The sequence below is a fragment of the Cherax quadricarinatus genome, chromosome 20, assembly GCF_038502225.1.
Source record: "Cherax quadricarinatus isolate ZL_2023a chromosome 20, ASM3850222v1, whole genome shotgun sequence".
NCBI classification, from domain to species: domain Eukaryota; kingdom Metazoa; phylum Arthropoda; class Malacostraca; order Decapoda; family Parastacidae; genus Cherax; species Cherax quadricarinatus.
The window spans coordinates 24,942,095-24,967,474 of NC_091311.1; the positions used below are offsets into that span (position 1 = coordinate 24,942,095).

At 43.5% G+C, this 25,380-nt stretch overlaps 1 protein-coding gene across 1 annotated transcript in view; it reads right to left on the minus strand.

Annotated features, from left to right (window-relative positions):
- LOC128700187 (phenoloxidase-activating factor 3-like) overlaps window positions 1–25,380 on the minus strand; it is a 60,497-nt gene that overhangs the window by 25,811 nt on the left and 9,306 nt on the right. The window contains exons 3-5 of the mRNA XM_053793232.2: window positions 25,053–25,195; window positions 24,485–24,689; window positions 19,154–19,262 (exon numbers count right to left, since the gene is read on the minus strand). Of these exons, the coding sequence (XP_053649207.2) occupies window positions 19,154–19,262; window positions 24,485–24,689; window positions 25,053–25,195 (457 nt within the window). The remainder of the gene's footprint in view (window positions 1–19,153; window positions 19,263–24,484; window positions 24,690–25,052; window positions 25,196–25,380) is intronic.

Below are 25,380 nucleotides of genomic sequence, written 5' to 3' on the forward strand. Positions count from 1 at the left end.
CTACATCAGCTCATTTGAAAACATTTTTATTGTTATGAGACATACAAGTAGGGAACAAGATGAAGTTGGAGCCATCTGTGGGCCAGCATTTTCATTTGATCAACTGACGTTATCTCGTTGACATCATTATGCTGTACGAATGTGTTCCATACTCGAGTCATCCTGGGTATGTATGATCTCAGATGGAGTGATGTTCTGGAGAAGGGTACAGCCAGAGTGAAGTTGCTGCTTTCTGCCCGTCTTGTGGCATAAAAGCTTGTTTCACGCTGTCCTCGAAGTGGATCCAAGTGTGGTATTTTGACAATATTGGCCTTGTACATAACAGTAAGGCCACCCACATCCCTCCTATGTTGAAGGCTCTGCTGAAATGACAGATCTATCCAGCATGGGTCCATGCGAGAGATGAGACGTCTTGCTCTGTTCTCTACTCTGTCAAGCAGTCGCAGATGAGAGGGGGGGCAGGCAAACCAAGAAAGTGGAGCATACTCAAGGTGTGAGCGTACTTGTGCCTCGTACAGGATCTTGCAACCCCTACTGTCAAGCAGATGCGAGATACGGCGAAGTGCTGTAAGCTTCCTGGCTGCCTTGTTTGCAAGATTTACAACATGGTTCTTCATGGTGAGTTTGGAGTCAAATTTCACCCCAAGGATATCAACTTCTTCTCCAGGTGCCAACATCGTCCCATTCATCCTTACTACTGCACCAGCATTACCATCATGGTGCCTAGAGACGATCATCATGCAAATTGCGTGCCTTTCTCAGGTGCAAATGTTACTTGCCATCTATTTCCCCAAGCTGATATACCTCTCAGCTGGTGATTGATGTAGCTTAGAGCAGCTGGCATTTCTTCTCTTGGATAAGTGAATGTCAGTGTACAGTCGTCTGCATATGCATGTGATTCTGGGATGAGATGAAGAAGGTCGTTGAAGTAGACATTCCATAACAGTGGACCCAGCACGCTTCCTTGTAGAACGCTTGCCCCAATAGGATGCCTTGCTGATTCCGTTCCATTGAGGACTACACTTAGAGATCTACCATGAAGGTAATCACTGAGGAGACATAGCGTAGAGCCTGCAATTCCCAGTGCTTGAAGTTTTGCTAAGAGGCCCTGGTGCCACACCCGGTCGAAAGCGCCAGCAATGTCCAGTGCTACCACACAGCTGACTTTGGATTCATCCAGTGACTGGTGCCACTTAGTGGAGAGGTTTAACAACAGATCAGCAGCAGAGTAACCTTTCCTGAAGCTATATTGACGATCACAAAGTAGTGAGTGGTAGTCAAAAAAATCTGTCATTTGTCTTGAGATTATTGTCTCAAGGATCTTACCAGTGATTGACAGGAGTGACACTGGTCTGTAGTTGCTGATTTCTGCTCTGCTCTTCTTTTTGTGAACAGGGACTACATTTGCCTCTTTCCATGGAGAGGGCCATTTACACTGTACTAGGCAGTGCTGAAAGATGCGAGTTAGAGGTGCTGCTAGCTGGTCTGCACATCTTCTCAACAATCTTGGGCTCAACTTGTCTGGGCCCACAGCCTTTTCTTGGTCAAGTGATTTAAGAAGGAAATGCACCTCCTCCTGCCTTATTGTCACCACTGACAGTTTTGACACAGTTCTTGCAGCTAGCCAAGGAGGGTCCCTTGCTGGATCAGGAACTTGCAGTTTGGTAGCAAAGTGTTCAGCAAAGAGGTCCGCCTTCTCTTGACTACTAGTAGAGGTGGTCCCATCCTGTCGATTTAGAGGTGGAATAAGTTCATCAGGCAGATAACCTTGTCTGTCCTTGACCAGGGACCACCAGGTTTTGGAGCCTACCCTACCTGATGCTAACTTTCTTTTAGTGGCCACCTCCCATTTAGCAATGGCCCACTTTTGAACATCACCCATATGCCTACAGGCTTGCATTTGCAAGTTCCTGTTATAGGTGGTAGGATGTCTCTTATACCTTCGCCATGCTTTGCACTTAGCAGTAGCAGCCTCTCTACAACGAAAGCCAAACCAAGGCTGATCTGTAGGCTTTGTCACATATTGCCGGTGAGGAATGTGTTCTTGTTGCAGATTAAGGATGTGTCCAGTGAAGGCTTTCACTTGGTTGTCAACATCCCCCTGGAGAAGAGCATTCCAGTCGGTGGTGGCGAGCTCAGAGCAAAGGGCTGGCCAATTACCTCTTTCCCATAGCCAGGTTGTGCGTGTGGACTCCTCACCTCGTTCTGTTGGGATCTTAAGTGTGGTAAAAACAGCCTTGTGGTCAGACGATCCAACGTAGCCGAGGGGTTGACAAGTGACTATGCCTTCTGCCAGATCACTCACTACTGGGTCAAGGGAGGAGCCAGAGATATGAGTAGGGAAATCAACAAAGTTTCTCATGTCAAACACTGCAAGAAGGTCATCAAAGTCCCTCTGTATAAGGTGCTGGTTGAGGTCACCAACAATTATAATATGTTGACAGTTGTGTTGTAGCAGAAGGGAGTCAATATTTTCCATTAGGAAATTGATAGGGTCTGCGTGTTGCCACTGAGGTCTGTACATTGCACATGCTAGTACAGAGGTACTAGTGTTTATGCAGAGCTTGAAGAACATCATTTCAAGATGTGTAGGGGTGGCAACATCTATGTGCTGGACATGAACACTTTTAGAGAAGCACACAGCAACACCACCTCCTTGCCCTTGCCTGTCTCTTCTCATCCATGAGGTGTAGCCAGCAATTCTTGCAAAATTTTCTGGAGTCCTGTCATCCAAAAATGTTTCAACAACAGCTATCATGTCTGGACGTCGAGTGTTCACAAAGCTATGTGTGAGCTCTCCAACATTAGTAATGAAACCTCTAATGTTGGCCGACAGGATGCTGATAGACTGGCTCCTCATGATGAAGTGGTCAGCTTGAGGTGGTGGGTGTGTAGGGAATGTAAGGTGCCTGCCCTTGAGAGAGGTCTCCCTCTCTCTCCCTCTCTCTCTCCCTCTCTCTCTCTCTCTCTCTCTCTCTCTTCCTCTCTCTCTCCCTCTCTCTCTCTCTCCCTCACTCCCATAACCCAATCTCTCACCCTCCTCTCTCTCTATAGGCTTCTCTCTCCATCTCTCCATTTCTCTCTCTCATAGCCTTTTCCCTCGCCCTCCTTTCTCCCTCTCTCTCTCTTTCTCTCCCTCTCCCTCTCCCTCTCTTTCTCCCTCTCTCTACCCTTTCTCTCCCCCCTCACATTTCTCTCTCTCCCCCTTGGTCTTATCCCTCACCCCCATACTCTCTCCTCTCTCTCCCTCTTTCTACCCTTTCTCTCTCCTCTCTCTCCCTCTTTCTACCCTTTCTCTCTCCCCTTTCTCTCTCCCCCCCACACCCTCTCCCTCCTCTAGCCTTCTGTCTGTGGTAATAAAAAGAAAAAAAAAAAAATGGGTGGCCTTAGAGGACGGAAAACCAGAGATCTGGAAGACGAACCAGGGAGGAAAGACTGGGAGTTAGAGCTCCAAAAAAGGGAGGAAGAGTGGGGAAGGAAGATAGTAGAGCTTGGAAAGAAAATGGAGGAGCGGATAGCTGAAGAGTGCAGGAAGTGGGAAGTACAGGTCTTAGCAGCAGAAGCTAGGATACAGTGCTTAGAAGAGAAACTGCAAAGCCTGAAACAGATTAGAGAGACAAATGACAATTCAGATGTGACATCAGGAAATTCAATGTCAGGCGCAGACAAGGGGACGGTAAGCAACAACTGAGACATGCCGTACACGAAGGCCCTATCAGACCCACGTGGGGCTAGGGAAAAGACGATGAGCACACTAAGATCAAACGACAGGTCCGAAGACAATGAAGGTATGCTATATGCAGAGATTCTAACAGCCAACTGCAGTAGCAAGGGACAGCTGGTCAGGAAAGACAGTTCACTGAGAACAGAAGTTTCAGATATGACAGGGACTGAAGGCAAGAACATGTCAATGGAAAGTAATAAAATGCCTCAGAGGAAGCAGATGGAGACTCAGTGGGAGGAGGAAAGGGCGAGGTCAGTTTTTGTGTACGGGCTCCAAGAAGCCAAGGGGGCCAACTTTGAAGAAATAAAACAGGAGGAGAAAAAAATGATTGAAGGCATCATGAAAACAATAGGGGAGGGCAATATGACCCAGGTGACAAATTTTCAGAGAATTGGGTGGTTTGCGAGTGGAAGGATAAGGCCTGTCAGAGTAACTTTCAAGGAAGAATCAGTTCGAACTAGGATTCTGCAAGAGAAAGCAAGACTGAGGGACAAAGAGGGGTACCAGAGAGTATACCTCGACCGCGACAGAACACAAGAAGAAAGGACTACACTGAAAGAGAGGGTACAGAGACGCAAGGAGGAACGAGAAGCAATGAAAATGAGCAGGACCCAGACACAGGAGGAAGGGCAAACACACCCCACAGAATCTCCCACCAAAAGACTCCAACCACGACATTCCCAACGCAACTGAGCAACCTATACTACAACCCACTCACTGTTCCCTCTGCCACCAACCCCCATATCACAAACCTCACCCCAAAAGCTGTCCCTTATGGGCATTCTGACCCCATCCCCATCATCACAAACCCCACCTACACCACAGCCCTATATAGGCCCCAACCAAGGCTCTCGCTCCCCCAACCCCAATATTCTTGCATGACCACAATGATAGAAAAGAAACTGAAAGTTTGGTACACAAACGCGGATGGAATAACGAATAAACATGAGGAGTGGAACGAAAGAATCAGTGAAAAATCCCCAGACATCATAGCAGTCACAGAAACAAAACTCGCTGAGATAATAACAGACACAATCTTCCCAATGGGATATCAGATCCTGAGGAAAGATAGAAGGAGTAGAGGGGGAGGAGGGGTTGCACTGCTCATAAAACACCGATGGGGATTTGAGGAAATGGAAGGCATGGACATGATTGGAGAAAGAGACTACATTGTAGGTACAATTCAGTCCGGAGAACATAAAGTAGTCATTGGAGTGATGTATAACCCACCACAGAACTGCAGGAGGCCAAGAGAGGAGTACGAAGAAAAGAACAGGGTGATGGTGGACACACTGGCTGAGGTGGCAAGAAGAGCTCACTCGAGCAGAGCAAAGTTACTGGTAATGGGCGATTTCAACCACAGGGAGATCGACTGGGAAAACCTGGAGCCACATGGGGGTCCCGAAACATGGAGAGCCAAGATGATGGATGTGGTACTTGAAAACCTCATGCATCAACATGTCAGGGACACAACCAGAGAGAGAGGGGAGGATGAGCCAGCAAGACTGGATCTTGTGTTCACCCTGAGCAGTTCAGACATTGAGGACATCACTTACGAGAGGCCCCTTGGAGCTAGCGATCATGTGGTTCTGAGTTTTGACTATATAGTAGAGTTACAAGTGGAGAAGGTAACAGGAACTGAAGGGGACAGGCCAAACTATAAAAGGGGGGACTACACAGGTATGAGAAACTTCCTGCAGGAGGTTCAGTGGGACAGAGAAATGGTAGGAAAATCAGTAAACGAGATGATGGAATATGTGGCAACAAAGTGCAAGGAGGCAGAGGAAAGTTTTGTTCCCAAGGGAAACAGAAATAATAGGAAGACCAAAACGAGTCCTTGGTTTACCCGAAGGTGTAGGGAGGCAAAAACTAAGTGCAACAGAGAATGGAAAAGGTACAGGAGGCATAGGACCCAGGAAAACAAGGAGATTAGTAGAAGAGCCAGAAACGAGTATGCACAGATAAGGAGGGAGGCCCAGCGACAGTATGAAAACGACATAGCATCGAAAGTCAAATCTGACCCGAAACTACTGTATAGCCACATTAGGAGGAAGACAACAGTCAAGGACCAGGTGATAAGGCTGAGGAAAGAAGGTGGAGAACTCACAAGAAACGATCAAGAGGTATGTGAGGAGCTCAACACGAGATTTAAGGAAGTATTTACAGTAGAGACAGGAAGGACTCTGGGGGGACAGACCAGATGGGGACACCAGCAAGGAATACACCAACAAGTGTTGGACGACATACATACAGATGAGGAGGAGGTGAAGAAACTGCTAAGGGACATCGATACCTCAAAGACAATGGGACCGGACAACATCTCCCCGTGGGTCCTTAGAGAGGGAGCAGATATGTTGTGCGTGCCACTTACCACAATCTTCAACACATCCCTGGAAACTGGGCAACTACCTGAGGTATGGAAGACGGCAAATGTAGTTCCCATTTTTAAAAAAGGAGACAGAAAAGAGGCACTAAACTATAGACCTGTGTCATTGACGTGTATAGTATGCAAAATTATGGAGAAGATTATCAGGAGGAGAGTGGTGGAGCACCTGGAACGGAACAGGAGTATAAATGCCAACCAGCACGGATTCACGGAAGGCAAATCCTGTGTCACAAACCTTCTGGAGTTTTATGATAAAATAACAGAAGTAAGACAAGAGAGAGAGGGGTGGGTTGATTGCATCTTCTTGGACTGCAAGAAGGCCTTTGACACAGTTCCTCACAAGAGATTAGTGCAGAAGCTAGAGCATCAGGCTCATATAACAGGAAGGGCACTGCAATGGATCAGAGAATACCTGACAGGGAGGCAACAACGAGTCATGGTACGTAATGATGTATCACAGTGGGCACCTGTGACGAGCGGGGTCCCACAGGGGTCGGTCTTAGGACCAGTGCTAATTTGGTATATGTGAATGACATGACGGAAGGGTTAGACTCAGAAGTGTCCCTGTTTGCAGATGATGTGAAGTTAATGAGGAGAATTAAATCTGATGAGGACCAGGCAGGACTTCAAAGAGACCTGGACAGACTGGACACCTGGTCCAGCAAATGGCTTCTCGAAGTTAATCCTGCCAAATGCAAAGTCATGAAGACAGAGTATAGGCTAGGTGGCCAAAGACTGCAAACCTCACTCAAGGAGAAAGATCTTGGGGTGAGTATAACACCGAGCATGTCTCCGGAAGCACACATCAATCAGATAACTGCTGCAGCATATGGGCGCCTGGCAAACCTGAGAACAGCATTCCGATACCTTAGTAAGGAATCATTCAAGACACTGTACACCGTGTATGTCGGGCCCATACTGGAGTATGCAGCACCTGTTTGGAACCCGCACTTGATAAAGCACGTCAAGAAACTAGAGAAAGTACAAAGGTTTGCGACAAGGTTAGTTCCAGAGCTAAGGGGAATGTCCTATGAAGAAAGATTAAGGGAAATCGGCCTGACGACACTGGAGGACAGGAGGGTCAGGAGAGACATGATAACGACATATAAAATACTGCGTGGAATAGACAAGGTGGACAAAGACAGGATGTTCCAGGGAGGGGACACAGAAACAGGAGGCCACAATTGGAAGTTGAAGACACAAATGAGTCAGAGAGATAGTAGGAAGTATTTCTTCAGTCATAGAGTTGTAAGGCAGTGGAATAGCCTAGAAAATGACGTAGTGGAGGCAGGAACCATACACAGTTTTAAGACGAGGTTTGATAAAGCTCATGGAGCGGGGAGAGAGAGGGCCTAGTAGCAACCGGTGAAGAGGCGGGGCCAGGAGCTAGGACTCGACCCCTGCAACCACAAATAGGTGAGTACAAATAGGTGAGTACACTATAAAAAAAAAATGGTTGGGACTCGTAGGAATCAGGTATCAGATGACAATGGTATTGGTAGGGAGGAATGGATGGAGGAACAGTGGAAAAGGATGGAGCAAGAATGGGAGAGAAAATTAGGAGAGCTTTCTGAAAAAACGGAGAAAGAGCTCTCTGCGAAATGGGAAAAGAGGTTGGAGGAGACGAAGAAATGGGAGGCACAAATCGAAACTGCAGTAGACAGGGTAAGGGTCCTAGAGTTTGAGGTAAACAGGCTGAAGCAAGTCTCAGGGGCAGTGACCAGAGAAGACACAGCATATGAAGCTGAGAGGATGAACAGGAAGGAAGAAGATATGAATTATGCTAAGGTCATATCAGCCTGCAAAGAAGGGTCAGGGAGTAAAAGGAAAGAGCAGCTGGGTGCAGATAGAGAGGGAGATAAGTCGAATGCTGAGGCACAACCATGCTACCAAGAGCCACTGGAAAAATCAAGGGAGAAAATGACCATACATAGATAGGAAGCAGAGTCACAGAGGGAGAGGCAATGGGAGGAGGAAAGGGCTAAATCAGTGTTTATCCATGGGCTTCGGGAGAGAGAGGAAAAGACACACACTGAAAGATGGCAGAAAGTAAGAAAGGAGATTGGGAAAATCATCATGGAAATAGGGGGAGAAGACATGGACGAGATTGTAAATTTTCAGAGAATAGGGGGGTACATGAAGGGGAGAAACCGACCGATCAAGCTGATTCTCAGGAAAGAAACAGTGAGGAACAGGATCCTCCAAGAGAAATCGAGGTTGAAAAACTTGGAAGAGTACAAGAAGGTGTTCCTAGACAAAAACAGAACACAGAGAGACAGCAACTGAGGGAGAGGACAAAAAAGCAAAAGGAGATAGGAAAGGAAACAAGGATGGAACCAGCAGAGGTCAGTCAGAGCAGAACAGAGAAGCAAGGGCAAGCACACACACAACTATCCTCAGAACCCCACAACCTATCACACCATCCCAACACACACTACAATCCATACCCACAGCTTCCACCCAACCCCCAATCATAGAATCCCACAGTATGCTACCAGGTCTCCCACCCCCACAGGCCCTCCAAACCACAGTATTGGAAAGGAAACTGAAGGTATGGTACACAAACGCTGATGGAATAACAAACAAGTGGGAGGAGTGGCACGAAAGAGTCAAAGAGACATCAGTGGACATCATAACACTCACAGAAACCAAGCTTACAGATATGATAACAGATGCCATCTTTCCAACGGGATACCAGATCCTGAGGAAAGACAGAAGGAACAAGGGGGTGGAGGAGTGGCACTGCTGATCAAACACTGATGGAATTTTGATGAGCTGGAGAGAGGAGACAGCGGAGAAGAAAGTGATTACATAGCAGGAATGCTTCACTCTGGAGGTCCCAAGGTGGTAATTGCAGTGATGTATAACCCACCACAGAACAGCAGGAGACCAGGGCATGAGTATGATGAGAGCAATAGAGCGATGATTGACACACTGGCTGCAGTGGCCAGAAGAGCTCATGCATGCAGGGCAAAGCTCCTGATCATGGGCGACTTTAACCACAAGGAGATCGACTGGGAGAACTTGGAGCCACATGGGGGCCAAGATACATGGAGGGCTAAGATGATGGAGGTGGTACTGGAAAACTTCATGTACCAACACGTAAGGGACACTACAAGAGAGAGAGGAGAGGATGAGCCAGCAAGACTGGACTTAGTATTCACCTTGAGCAGTGCAGATATTGAGGACATCACATATGAAAGACCCCTTGGGGACAGCGATCACGTGGTTTTGGGCTTCGAATATACCGTAGAGCTACAAGTGGAGGGGGAAGCAGGAAGGCCAGGACAAATGAAACCAAGTTACAGGAAAGGGGACTACACGGGAATGAGGAACTTCCTGAACGAGGTTCAGTGGGACAGAGAACTGGCAGGGAAGCCAGTTACTGAGATGATGGAATACGTAGCAACAATGTGCAAGGAGGCTGAGGAGAGGTTTGTACCCAAGGGAAACAGGAATAATGAAAAAAGCCAGGATGAGCCCATGGTTCACCCAAAGGTGCAAGGAGGCAAAAACCAAGTGCGAAGAATAAGTAGAGCAGTCGTAGAGCCAGAAACGAATATGCACAGATAAGAAGGGAGGCCCAACGGCAATATGAAAACGACATAGCAGCGAAAGCCAAATCTGACTCGAAGCTGTTATACAGCCACATCAGGAGGAAAACAACAGTCAAGGACCAGGTAATCAGGCTAAGGAAGGAAGGAGGAGAGACAACAAGAAATGACCGGGAAGTATGTGAGGAACTCAACAAGAGATTCAAAGAAGTGTTCACGGAGGAGACAGAAGGGGCTCCAGAGGGACGGAGAGGTGTGGCACATCACCAGGTGCTGGACACGGTACACACAACCGAGGAAGAAGTGAAGAGGCTTCTGAGTGAGCTAGATACCTCAAAGGCAATGGGGCCAGATAACATCTCTCCATGGGTCCTGAGAGAGGAAGCAGAAGCACTATGTGTACCCCTAAGAACAATATTCAATACATCTATCGAAACAGGGAGATTGCCTGAGGCATGGAAGACAGCAAATGTAGTCCCAATCTTTAAAAAAGGAGACAGACATGAAGCACTAAACTACAGACCAGTGTCACTGACATGTATAGTATGCAAAGTCATGGAGAAGATTGTCAGGAGAACAGTGGTGGAACACCTAGAAAGGAATGATCTCATCAACAGTACCCAACATGGTTTCAGGGACGGGAAATCCTGTGTCACAAACCTACTGGAGTTCTATGACAAGGTGACAGCAGTAAGACAAGAGAGAGAGGGGTGGGTGGATTGCATTTTCTTGGACTGCAAGAAGGCGTTTGACACAGTACCACACAAGAGATTAGTGCAAAAACTGGAGGACCAAGCAGGGATAACAGGGAAGGCACTACAATGGATCAGGGAATATTTGTCAGGAAGACAGCAGCGAGTAATGGTACGTGGCGAGTTGTCAGAGTGGGCACCTGTGTCCAACGGGGTCCCACAGGGGTCAGTCCGATGACCAGTGCTGTTTCTGGTATTTGTGAACGGCATGACAAATGGAATAAACTCTGAGGTGTCCCTGTTTGCAGATGACGTGAAGTTGATGAGAAGAATTCATTCGATCGAAGACCAGGTAGAACTACAAAGGGATCTGGACAGGCTGCAGACATGGTCCAGCAATTGGCTCCTGGAGTTCAATCCTACCAAGTGCAAAGTCATGAAGATTGGGGAAGGGAAAAGAAGACCGCAGACGGAGTACAGTCTAGGGGGCCAGAGACTACAAACCTCACTCAAGGAAAAAGATCTTGGGGTGAGTATAACACCAGGCACATCTCCTGAAGCGCATATCAACCAAATAACTGCTGCAGCATATGGGCGCCTGGCAAACCTCAGAACAGCATTCCGACATCTTAACAAGGAGTCTTTCAGTACCCTGTACACCGTGTACGTTAGGCCCATATTGGAGTATGCAGCACCAGTTTGGAACCCACACCTAGCCAAGCATATAAAGAAACTAGAGAAAGTGCTAAGGTTTGCAACAAGACTAGTCCCAGAGCTAAGAGGTATGTCCTACGAGGAGAGGTTAAGGGAAATCAACCTGACGACACTGGAGGACAGGAGAGATAGGGGGGACATGATATCGACTTACAAAATACTGAGAGGAATTGACAAGGTGGACAAAGACAGGATGTTCCAGAGACTGGACACAGCAACAAGGGGACACAGTTGGACACTGAAGACACAGATGAATCACAGGGATGTTAGGAAGTATTTCTTCAGCCACAGAGTAGTCAGTAAGTGGAATAGTTTGGGAAGCGATGTAGTGGAGGCAGGATCCATACATAGCTTTAAGCAGAGGTATGATAAAGCTCACGGCTCAGGGAGAGTGACCTAGTAGCGATCAGTGAAGAGGCGGGGCCAGGAGCTCGGACTCGACCCCCCCAACCTCAACTAGGTGACAACTAGGTGAGTACACACACACATACACACACACACACACACACACAGGAGGAGAGAGATGGAGCACCTGGAACGGATCAAGATTATAAAAGACAACCAGCACGGATTCAAGGAAGGCAAATACTGTGTCACAAGCATACTGAAGTTTTATGAAAAGGTAACAGAAGTAAGACTGCCTTCGACACGGTTCCTCACAAGAGATTAGTGCAGAATCTAGAGGATCAGGCACTGCAATGGATCAGAGAATGCCTGACAGAGAGGCAACAACGAGTCATAGTACGTGATGAGGTATCACAGCGGGCGCCTATGACGAGCGGGGTCCCGAAGGGGTCAGTCTTAGACCCAGTGCTGTTTTATATACATATATATACATATATATATATATATATATATATATATATATATATATATATATATATATATATATATATATATATATATATATATATATATATCTTTAGATTAGGGATAACTTATTTGAAAAGCACAAACATGAATACATTGGTACAATGTGTCGTGGGGTCGAAACCCAGGCTTACCGCAGTTTGGTAAATGATTCAAAGGAGAAAATATTTATTGGGTCGAGTTACGGCTGACTGATACACAACACAGAGTGCATAAATGGGGAGAAATCAGAAATTTATTTTCAAGACAACAGTACATATGTGTTCGCAGTAAAGCTAATAGAATTTTTGATTTCGTATCAAGAAGGATAAACAATAAAATTTTCATGGTCAGACTTCGACTTTATATATCTGGTCACACCTCGTTTCGATTATGCTGCTCAGTTCTTATCTCCATATTACAGAATGGACATCATAAATGCACTATAAAATATGGAGAGGACAACAGTGAGGATCATATGAATCAGAAACCTTTCTCACGAAGATAGGATGAAGGCAATGAATTTGCGCTCTCTGTGAAAGATGTAGAATTGATGAGTACAAACGAAAACTATGAATAAATAAAGGGGATATAAATAGTGTGGTCACATTATCTAACCACGACAGGACTCGCAGCAATGGAGCCAAGTTGGACAAATTAAGATTTAAAAAGGATATCGGGAAGTGCTGCTTTGCAACAGAGTTGTAAGTGAGTGGAATGAACTCCCAGGAAGCGTCATCGGGGCGCGAACTTCACGCAGTTAAACCACATGTTGGACGGGTACGCGAATGGGTGTGGGTGGCTGTGAGTTAGAACTGCCTAGAATGGACCACTAGGCATACTGCAATTTTCCTTCATTCTTAGGTGCATATTTTTTCCATAAATCCATTAGACGATTAAAGATATATATTTTTTCATTTAATGTAAAAATTAATAATTTTGTACCAAAAGAACCTTAGAAAACTTACTTAACATTATTATAACAAGCGCAATTTAATTTAGCCTAATCCAACTAAATATATTTCAGATAAGTTTACAATAATTTAATAATAAACAAACACAATGAAATATATTTTTCTCGTTAGGTTCAGAATGATTTTTGCGAAATTATTCCATGCACAAATTTTCGCTTGCAATATTCGGCAAGAAGAGCATTGCTATTTAAGCCAAAATCTCAAGTTTTACCTATTCGGCAACACACACACACATACACACACACACACACACATGGACACAGACACACAGACACACAGACACACACACACATGCACACACACACACACACATATATATATATATATATCTATATATATATATATATATATATATATATATATATATATATATATATATATATATATATATATATATATATATATATATATATATATATATATATATATATGTCGTGCCGAATAGGCAGAACTTGCGATCTTGGCTTAAATAGCAACGCTCATCTTGCCATATAGGACAAGTGAAAAATTGTATATGCAATAATGTCGCCAAAATCATTCTGAACATAAGGAAAAATATATATTTCACTGTGTATGTTTATTATTAAATTATTGTAAACAAATCTAAAATATATTTAGTTGGGTTAGGCTAAAATAAATTGCTCTTGTTATAATAAGGTTAGGTAAGTTTTCTAAGATTCTTTTGGTGCAAAATTAAATTTTTTTACATTAACATTAATGAAAAAAATATATTTAATTTTAAATGAGTTCTTGCTAATTGACCAGTTTTACATATTCGGCACGACATATATATATATATATATATATATATATATATATATATATATATACTATATATATATATATATATATATATATATATATGTCGTGCCGAATAGGCAGAACTTGCTATCTTGGCTTAAATAGCAACGCTCATCTTGCCATATAGGACAAGTGAAAATTTGTGTATGCAATAGTTTCACCAAAATCATTCTGAAACTAACGAAAAAAATATATTTGATTGTGTTTGTTTAGTATTAAATTATTTTAAACGTCTTTAAAATATATTTAGTTGGGTTAGGATAAAATAAATTGCTCTTGTTATAATAAGGTTAGGTAAGTTTTCTAAGATTCTTTTGGTGCAAAATTATAAATTTTTACATTAACTTTAATGAAAAAAATATATCTTTAAACGTATAAGAGAAAATTTCAGAAAGGACTTAATTTTAAATGAGTTCTTGCTAATTGACCAGTTTTACATATTCGGCACGACATATATATATATACACGTATATATATATATATATATATATATATATATATATATATATATATATATATATATATATATATATATATATATATATATATATACTGAGGAACTTTTAAGTGTCGACGAAGAAAGGGAGGCGGTAATTTCGTGCACTGGCCAGGGAGGTATATCATCTTTTAGGAGTGAAGAAGAACAGGATGTGAGTGTGGGGGAGGTGCGTGAGGCATTATGTAGAATGAAAGGGGGTAAAGCAGCTAGAACTGACGGGATCATGACAGAAATGTTAAAAGCAGGGGGGGGGGGCATAGTGTTGGAGTGGTTGGTATTTTTGTTTAATAAATATATGAAAGAGGGGAAGGTACCTTGGGATTGGCGGAGAGCATGTATAGTCCCTTTATATAAAGGGAAGGGGGACAAAAGAGATTGTAAAAATTATAAAGGAATAAGTTTACTGAGTATTCCAGGAAAAGTGTACGGTAGGGTTATTATTGAAAGAATTAAAGGTAAGACAGAATGTAGGATTGTAGATGAGCAAGGAGGTTTCAGAGTGGGTAGGGGATGTGTAGATCAAGTGTTTACATTGAAGCATATATGTGAACAGTATTTAGATAAAGCTAGGGAAGTTTTTATTGCATTTATGGATTTAGAAAAGGCATATAATAGAGTGGATAGGGAAGCAATGTGGCAGATGTTGCAAATATATGGAATATGCGGTAAGTTACTAAATGCTGTAAAGAGTTTTTATGAGGATAGTGAGGCTCAAGTTAGGGTGTGTAGAAGAGAGGGAGACTACTTCCCAGTAAAAGTAGGTCTTAGACAGGGATGTGTAATGCCACCATGGTTGTTTAATATATTTATAGATGGGGTTGTAAAAGAAGTAAATGCTAGGGTGTTCGGGAGAGGGGTGGGATTAAATTATGGGGAATCAAATTAAAATGGGAATTGACACAGTTGCTTTTTGCTGATGATACTGTGCTTATGGGAGATTCTAAAAAAAATTGCAAAGGTTAGTGGACGAGTTTGGGAGTGTGTGTAAAGGTAGAAAGTTGAAAGTGAACATAGAAAAGAGTAAGGTGATGAGGGTATCACATGATTTAGATAAAAATTGGATATAAAATTGGGGAGGAGGAGTATGGAAGAAGTGAATGTTTTTAGATGCTTGGGAGTTGACGTGTCGGCGGATGGATTTATGAATGATGAGGTTAATCATAGAAATGATGAGGGAAAAAAGGTGAGTGGTGAGTTGAGGTATATGTGGAGACAAAAAAAAAACGTTATCTATGGAGGCAAAAAAGGGAATGTATGAAAGTATAGTAGTACCAACACTCTTACATGGGTGTGAAGCTTGGGTTGTGAATGCAGCAGCGAGGAGGCGATTGGAGGCAGTGGAGATGTCCTGTCTAAGGGCAATGTGTGGTGTATATATTAAGCAGAAAATTCGAAGTGTGAAAATTAGGAGAAGGTGTGGAGTTAATAAAAATATTAGTCACAGGGCTGAAGAGGGGTTGTTGAGGTGGTTTGGTCATTTGGAGAGAATGGATCAAAGTAAAATGACATGGAGAGCGTATAAATCTGTCGGGGAAGGAAGGTGGGGTAGGGGTCGTCCTCGAAAAGGTTGGAAGGAAGGGTTAAGGGAGGTTTTGTGGTCGAAGGGCTTGGACTTCAAGCAGGCGTGCGTGAGCGTGTTCGATAGGAGTGAATAGAGATGAATGGTATTTGGGGCCTGACGATCTGTTGGAGTGTGAGCAGGGTAATATTTAGTGAAGGAGGGGATCAGGATATTGGCAGTTTGGAGGGATATGTTGTGTATCTTTATACATATATGCTTCTAAACTGTTGTATTCTGAGCACCTCTGCAAAAACAGTGATTATGTGTGAGTGTGGTGAAAGTGTTGAATGATGATGAAAGTATTTTCTTTTTCGGGATTTTCTTTCTTTTTGGGTCACTCTGCCTCTGTGGGAGACGGCCGACTTGTTATACATATATATATATATATATATATATATATATATATATATATATATATATATATATATATATATATATATATATATATATATATATATATATATATACATGTATATATATATATATATATATATATATATATATATATATATATATATATATATATATATATATATAAAGAGAGAGAGAGAGAGAGAGAGAGAGAGAGAGAGAGAGAGAGAGAGAGAGAGAGAGAGAGAGAGAGAGAGAGAGAGAGAGAGAGAGAGAGAGAAAGAGATCATATTTTATTATGCATATGAAAAGCTCTAAACCTGAGTGGATCACTAAGCGGTAGGTGACGGTTGAGGCTCGATTCTGCACCATCTAAGAGTGGGACAGCCATACTATTTAATTGTACTCAAGTAGTCGCCATCAGTGGCCACTAGATGCAGCCTCATACCCCTGAACAACAGGGGTTCGAGTCCCCGACTTAACTGCCCGGCGCATGAGTCTCCCGACACCCGTACTCCCTACTTACATAGTGGTACATAGGTACCCTACTGACATAGTGGTACATAGGTACCCTACTGACATAGTGGTACATAGGTACCCTACTGACATAGTGGTACTTAGGTACCCTACTGACATAGTGGTACATAGGTACCCTACTGACAGTGGTACATAGGTACCCTACTGACATAGTGGTACTTAGGTACCCTACTGACATAGTGGTACATAGGTACCCTACTGACATAGTGATACATAGGTACCCTACTGACAGTGGTACTTAGGTACCCCACTGACATAGTGGTACATAGGTACCCTACTGACATAGTGGTACATAGGTTCCCTACTGACATAGTGGCACATAGGTACCCTACTGACATAGTGGTACTTAGGTACCCTAGTGACATAGTGGTACATAGGTACCCTACTGATATAGAGGTACTTAGGTACCCTGCTGACATAGTGGTGTATAGGTACCCTACTGACATAGTGGTACATAGGTACCCTACTGACATAGTGGTACATAGGTACCCTACTGACATAGTGGTACATAGGTACCCTACTGACATAGTGGTACATAGGTACCCTACTGACATAGTAGTACATAGGTACCCTGCTGACATAGTGGTACATAGGTACCCTACTGACACAGTGGTACATAGGTACCCTACTGACATAGTGGTACATAGGTCCCCTACTGACATAGTGGTACATAGATACCCTACTGACATAGTGGTACATAGGTACCCTACTGACATAGTGGTACATAGGTACCCTACTGACATAGTGGTACATAGGTACCCTACTGACATAGTAGTACATAGGTACCCTGCTGACATAGTGGTACATAGGTACCCTACTGACATAGTGGTACATAGGTACCCTACTGACAGTGGTACTTAGGTACCCCACTGACATAGTAGTACATAGGTACCCTACTGACATAGTGGTACATAGGTTCCCTACTGACATAGTGGCACATAGGTACCCTACTGACATAGTGGTACTTAGGTACCCTACTGACACAGTGGTACATAGGTACCCTACTGACATAGTGGTACATAGGTACCCTACTGACATAGTGGTACATAGATACCCTACTGACATAGTGGTACATAGGTACCCTACTGACATAGTGGTACATAGGTACCCTACTGACATAGTGGTACATAGGTACCCTACTGACATAGTGGTACATAGGTACCCTACTGACATAGTGGTACATAGGTACCCTCCTCACATAGTGGTACATAGGTGCCCTACTGACATAGTGGTACATAGGTACCCTACTGACATAGTGATACTTAGGTACCCTACTGACATAGTGGTACTTAGGTACCCTAGTGACATAGTGGTACATAGGTACCCTACTGACATAGAGGTACTTAGGTACCCTGCTGACATAGTGGTGCATAGGTACCCTACTGACATAGTGGTATATAGGTACCCTACTAACATAGTGGTACATAGGTACCCTACTGACACAGTGGTACATAGGTACCCTACTAACACAGTGGTACATAGGTACCCTACTAACAGTGGTACATAGGTACCCTACTGACATAGTGGTACTCAGGTACCCTACTGACATAGTGGTACATATGTACCCTACTGACATAGTGGTACATATGTACCCTACTGACATAGTGGTACATAGGTACCCTACTGACATAGTGGCACATAGGTACCCTACTGACATAGTGGCACATAGGTACCCTACTGACATAGTGGCACATAGGTACCCTACTGACATAGTGGTACATATGTACCCTACTGACATAGTGGTACATATGTACCCTACTGACATAGTGGCACATAGGTACCCTACTGACATAGTGGCACATAGGTACCCTACTGACATAGTGGCACATAGGTACCCTACTGACATAGTGGTACATATGTACCCTACTGACATAGTGGTACATAGGTACCCTACTGGCATAGTGGCACATAGGTACCCTACTGACATAGTGGTACATAGGTACACTACTGACATAGTGGCACATAGGTACCCTACTGACATAGTGGCACATAGGTACCCTACTGACATAGTGGCACATAGGTACACTACTGACATAGTGGCACATAGGTACCCTACTGACATAGTGGCACATAGGTACCCTACTGACATAGTGGCACATAGGTACACTACTGACATAGTGGCACATAGGTACCCTACTGACATAGTGGCACATAGGTACCCTACTGACATAGTGGCACATAGGTACACTACTGACATAGTGGCACATAGGTACCCTACTGACATAGTGGCACATAGGTACCCTACTGACATAGTGGTACATATGTACCCTACTGACATAGTGGTACATAGGTACCCTACTGGCATAGTGGCACATAGGTACCCTACTGACATAGTGGTACATAGGTACACTACTGACATAGTGGCACATAGGTACCCTACTGACATAGTGGCACATAGGTACCCTACTGACATAGTGGTACTCGGGAAAGGAAGGGGGTTGTTTGCCGACTGTCGTGGGTCGCAGCCGACGGGTGAACATATGGATAGTACGACTAGGGACGTATACTCACAGTTCTCTGTTGGAGTTGAAGGCTGGGCTGACGCAGTGTCCAGCAGTGAGGATGTATCTGTCTGCTATGAGTGCTCCTCCACACAGCCAGTCAACCTCATTATCTTCCGCTGTTATAACAATCATCAACACTCAGTTAAAACATCAAAATTATTATTATTATTATTATTATTATTATTATTATTATTATTATTATTATTATTATTATTATTATTATTATTATTATTATTATTATTGTTATGGGGATGAGCTAAACTCGTAGGGTTTTCATGCAGGGTACGGAAAGGTACTTCTGATTCCATGGATCACGATCTTACCATAAAGGCATCATGACACTGACCCATGAAGGGTATTGATCCACAATCATTTGTATCCTCCACACCCACCTGTATCATCCACACCCAGCTGTATCATCCACACCCAGCTGTATCATCCACACCCACCTGTATCATCCACACCCAGCTGTATCATCCACACCCAGCTGTATCATCCACACCCAGCTGTATCATCCACACCCACCTGCATCATCCACACCCACCTGTATCCTCCACACCCACCTGTATCATCCACACCCAGCTGTATCCTCCACACCCACCTGTATCATCCACACCCACCTGTATCATCCACACCCAGCTGTATCATCCACACCCACCTGTATCATCCACACCCAGCTGTATCATCCACACCCAGCTGTATCATCCACACCCAGCTGTATCATCCACACCCACCTGCATCATCCACACCCACCTGTATCCTCCACACCCACCTGTATCATCCACACCCAGCTGTATCATCCACACCCAGCTGTATCATCCACACCCAGCTGTATCATCCACACCCAGCTGTATCATCCACACCCAGCTGTATCATCCACACCCAGTTGTATCCTCCACACCCACCTGCATCATCCACACCCACCTGTATCCTCCACACCCACCTGTATCCTCCACACCCACCTGTATCATCCACCCTCACCTGTATCATCCACCCCCACTTGTATCATCCACCCCCACCTGTATCATCCACACCCACCTGTATCATCCACACCCACCTGTATCATCCACCCCCACCTTTAATCATCCACCCCACCTGTATCATCCACACCCACCTGTATCATCCACACCCACCTGTATTATCCACACCTACCTGCATCATCCACACCCACCTGTATCCTCTACGCCCACCTGCATCATCCACACCCACCTGTATCATCCACACCCACCTATATCCTCCAAACTCACCTGTATCATCCACACCCACCTGTATCTTCCACATCCACCTGTATCATCCACACCCACCTGCATCATCCACACCCACCTGTATCCTCTACGCCCACCTGTATCATCCACACCCACCTGCATCATCCACACTCACCTGTATCCTCTAAACCCACCTGTATCATCCACGCCCACCTGTATCATCCACACCCACTTGTATCATCCACACTCACTTGTATCTTCCACATTTCTCTTCTACTGTTTTTTTAGACATGAGATCAGTATAAAATATACAGAAATCCCCATATCCGATGTGAGTGAGTCAGTGGTAAGACGACTGAGGTCTTCCCACTGAATCATATACTAAATATATCTTACCATTTAACATCTACACTATAAAGGACCAGAGACGGAGAATAGTTACATTATACCCCAGCTGGTAATGTTATATCCCAGCTGGTAATGTTATATCCTATCTGGTAATGTTATATCCCAGCTAGTAATGTTATATCCCAGCTGGTAATGTTATTCCTCAGCAGGTAATGTTATTCCCCAGCTGGTAATGTTATACCCCAGCTGGTAATGTTATTCCTCAGCTGGTAATGTTATACCCCAGCTGGTAATGTTGTTCCCCAGCTGGTTATGTTATACCCCCAGCTGGTAATGTTATACCCCAGCTGGTAATGTTATTCTCCAGCTAGTAATGTTATACCCCAGCTGGTGATGTTATACCCCAGCTGGTAATGTTATACCCCAGCTGGTAATGTTATTCTCCAGCTAGTAATGTTATACCCCAGCTGGTGATGTTATACCCCAGCTGGTAATGTTATACCCCAGCTGGTAATGTTGTTCCCCAGCTGGTAATGTTATACCCCCAGCTGGTAATGTTATACCCCAGCTGGTAATGTTATTCTCCAGCTGGTAATGTTATACCCCAGCTGGTAATGTTATTCCCCAGCTGGTAATGTTATACCCCCAGCTGGTAATGTTATACCCCAGCTGGTAATGTTATTCCCCAGCTGGTAATGTTATACCCCAGCTGGCAATGTTATATTTGATGTAAATGGTTTAGAAAACTGACAAGTTGAAGAATGAGACACATGTGCAACATTTGTTAATCTTTAATGTGGAAACGTTTGGCCACACAGTGGCTTCATCAGTCCATACTAAGAAGAATGGTGAAGAACAGGAGGAGTTTGAGGCTATCAGTCCCTCAGCCTTGAGTCATGTAATCACTCCATCAATCTTGAAAAGAATACAGCACATGTGCGAAGAAGTGGCTTATATACTGTAGACAGGTGAGGTGAAGCAGTCGTAGGTGGTATCACACAGTCGTAGGAGTTATTACATCGACTCAAGGCTGAGGGACTGATAACCTGTTCTTCACGATTCTCCTTTGTGTGGACTAATGAAGCCATTGTATGGTGAAAAGTTTCCTCAATAAAGATGCTCAAGTGTTGGGTGATGAGAAGTTTGAGGTGGTCAGTCTCTCAGTCTGGAGTCGATGTCTTCAGTCCATTAATATTGAGAAAAGTACAGCATATACGCGAAGAAATGGTTTATAAACTGTAGACAGGTAAGTTGAAGCAGCAGTAGGCGGAGTCACCAGTGGAAAAAACACTAGTGTGAGTCATGCCTGCAGATTAGGCAAACCTAATCCAGCTAACACTGGAAATAATGAAAAAAAAGAAAAACTAAAAGCGTGGAACAACACACCCGTCATCACCAGCGAGCGTGTCACTGACACAATTTAAACAATAGCTGCACTGTACACCGAAACTACCACAACAATCTCAAGTACTTGAAAGGCTCTAATTATTTATCAGAGAAAGTGATCACCGCTACGGGAGCTATTTTAAATGTGCTCTGGCAGTTTTATGATTTCAGTGACTGTTGGCCGGCTCATCCTGTCCACACTGCACAACATATCACAAAGCTTCCACCCTCACATACAACACCTGGTCTTGGACTTACATATGCTCCGTATGCTTCATTTCTCCATATTTGATTACTAAAGTCCCTGGTGGACGACACATCCCCTTCAATCTTCTAATACCACTTTTGAATCTTAAGTACTTGTCGGCATTTAACACCATTTACAATCTTGTTCATACATTTTGCTTGTTGCCAGTATGTATTGCCTGTTGCCAGTATGTACTGCTTGTTGCCAGTATGTATTACCTGTTGCCAGTATGTATTACCTGTTGCCAGTATGTATTACCTGTTGCCAGTATGTACTGCTTGTTGCCAGTATGTATTACCTGTTGCCAGTATGTATTAACTGTTGCCAGTATGTATTGCTTGTTGCCAGTATGTATTGCCTGTTGCCAGTATGTATTGCCTGTTGCCAGTATGTATTGCCTGTTGCCAGTATGTATTGCCTGTTGCCAGTATGTATTGCTTGTTACCAGTATGTATTACCTGTTGCCAGTATGTATTGCTTGTTACCAGTATGTATTACCTGTTGCCAGTATGTATTACCTGTTACCAGTATGTATTGCTTGTTGCCAGTATGTATTGCTTGTTGCCAGTATGTATTGCTTGTTACCAGTATGTATTGCTTGTTGCTAGTATGTATTGCTTGTTGCCAGTATGTATTGCTTGTTGCCAGTATGTATTGCTTGTTGCCAGTATGTATTGCTTGTTGCCAGTATGTATTGCTTGTTGCCAGTATGTATTGCTTGTTGCCAGTATGTATTACCTGTTACCAGTATGTATTGCTTGTTGCCAGTATGTATTGCTTGTTACCAGTATGTATTGCTTGTTGCTAGTATGTATTGCTTGTTGCCAGTATGTATTGCTTGTTGCCAGTATGTATTGCTTGTTGCCAGTATGTATTGCTTGTTGCTAGTATGTATTGCTTGTTGCCAGTATGTATTGCTTGTTGCCAGTATGTATTGCTTGTTGCCAGTATGTATTGCTTGTTGCCAGTATGTATTGCTTGTTGCCAGTATGTATTGCTTGTTGCCAGTATGTATTGCTTGTTGCCAGTATGTATTGCTTGTTGCCAGTATGTATTGCTTGTTGCTAGTATGTATTGCTTGTTGCCAGTATGTATTGCTTGTTGCCAGTATGTATTGCTTGTTGCCAGTATGTATTGCTTGTTGCCAGTATGTATTGCTTGTTGCCAGTATGTATTGCTTGTTGCCAGTATGTATTGCTTGTTGCTAGTATGTATTGCTTGTTGCCAGTATGTATTGCTTGTTGCCAGTATGTATTGTTTGTTGCCAGTATGTATTGCTTGTTGCTAGTATGTATTGCTTGTTGCCAGTATGTATTGCTTGTTGCCAGTATGTATTGTTTGTTGCCAGTATGTATTGCTTGTTGCCAGTATGTATTGCTTGTTGCCAGTATGTATTACCTGTTGCCAGTATGTATTGCTTGTTACCAGTATATATTACCTGTTGTCAGCATGTATTACCTGTTGCCAGTATGTATTACCTGTTGCCACTATGTATTGCCTGTTGCCAGTATGTATTGCTTGTTACCAGTATATATTACCTGTTGTCAGCATGTATTACCTGTTGCCAGTATGTATTACCTGTTACCAGTTTGTTTTGTTTGTTACCAGCACGTATTACTTGCTACTGGGATGTATTGTTATCAGTATATATATAGCTTATTACAAGTATGTTTTAGTTCTTACATGTACGTATTACTTTGCTTTTATCAACAGAGATTACTGATTGATTTATAATTTATTTGTTCAAGTTGTAAAGTTTTCTACAACTTTGTGCAGTTTTTGACGCTCAAGTCATGATCTTAAGTTACATCCTGATTTCCTCGCAGTTTAGTTCCAGTTCTACAAAGCCAAGAGCCCAGACATGACCCAGCAACCACAACTAGGCGAGTATTTAATGTGGTTAGTGAGTGGCTAATGTAAAGGATAGTACAGCTTTATTTGTTCATTAAATTATATCGAAAACGCTCTTTAAACAACAGCCCAAAGCGAATGGACCATGTTTCTTTTTTACCCATCTCTTCCTATTTACCTACAATCATTTTCGCTTCTCTACCTGTCCTTCCCTCTCCTTACCCTCCCCATCCCAATTCTTGCTGGTTCTTTGGCCTAAGAGAATACATCGTTATATTTACAGAAAGATTAAGACACTCACTTCGATATCCAAGAGTAGCGATCCACGGATAGGCGCCCAGACGAGCGTTTTCCCCAAAAAATACTCGAACTCCTTCCGTTATGGATGGTACGCCGCAGTGGGAAGGCAAAATATGAGAAGACGGAGGCTGGACGGGTGGAAGCGGTCTCCAGGTTGTGGTCGGGGCACTCGTTGGCGGTGGACTGGCTAACTGGTTACAGCAAACCTACAATACACAAAAGGGTATTATATTTAGGCTGAGGAAAGCGACACGGATAAACGCTACACCAAAGCATAAGATGAATTTTTTTTTTGCCTCACGCTGTTGTTTGTTAACGAAGGCTTCAGTATATAGCTGAAATAAACAATACTCATCATTTATTGTCTTCGGGTGAGTTTGCTTGTGCTCTGTCTAGAAAAGCAGAGATTGTCTTTTGCTAGTATGTCACTAGTTAAAAAAAATAATCTTTATTAACATTCTCTCTCTCTCTCTCTCTCTCTCTCTCTCTCTCTCTCTCTCTCTCTCTCTCTCTCTCTCTCTCTCTCTCTCTCTCTCTCTCTCTCTCTTTCTCTCTCTCTCTCTCCCTACCTTCACGTTCTTCATATCCTTCCCACAAACAGCATGCCTGAGTTTCCTGAGAGCTTCCCAGGAAGGGTGAGGGTTCTTGGTGATGGCTAGCAAGGTAGGACAAGACGTCAGTGGCACACACACTTCTCCTGGTGCACTACAAGCTGTAGGTATAAACAATATGAGAGGAGAATAAGTCAAAAGGAGAACAGCTGTAGATCTACCGAATTTACACAATATCCGGATGGGTGATGGCATTAGATACCGATATGAGGGTAAGGAAACGCGAATGTAGTTACATGGGATCCTCACTAACACAGTTTCGCCCACACAGAAGGCTTCATTGGTA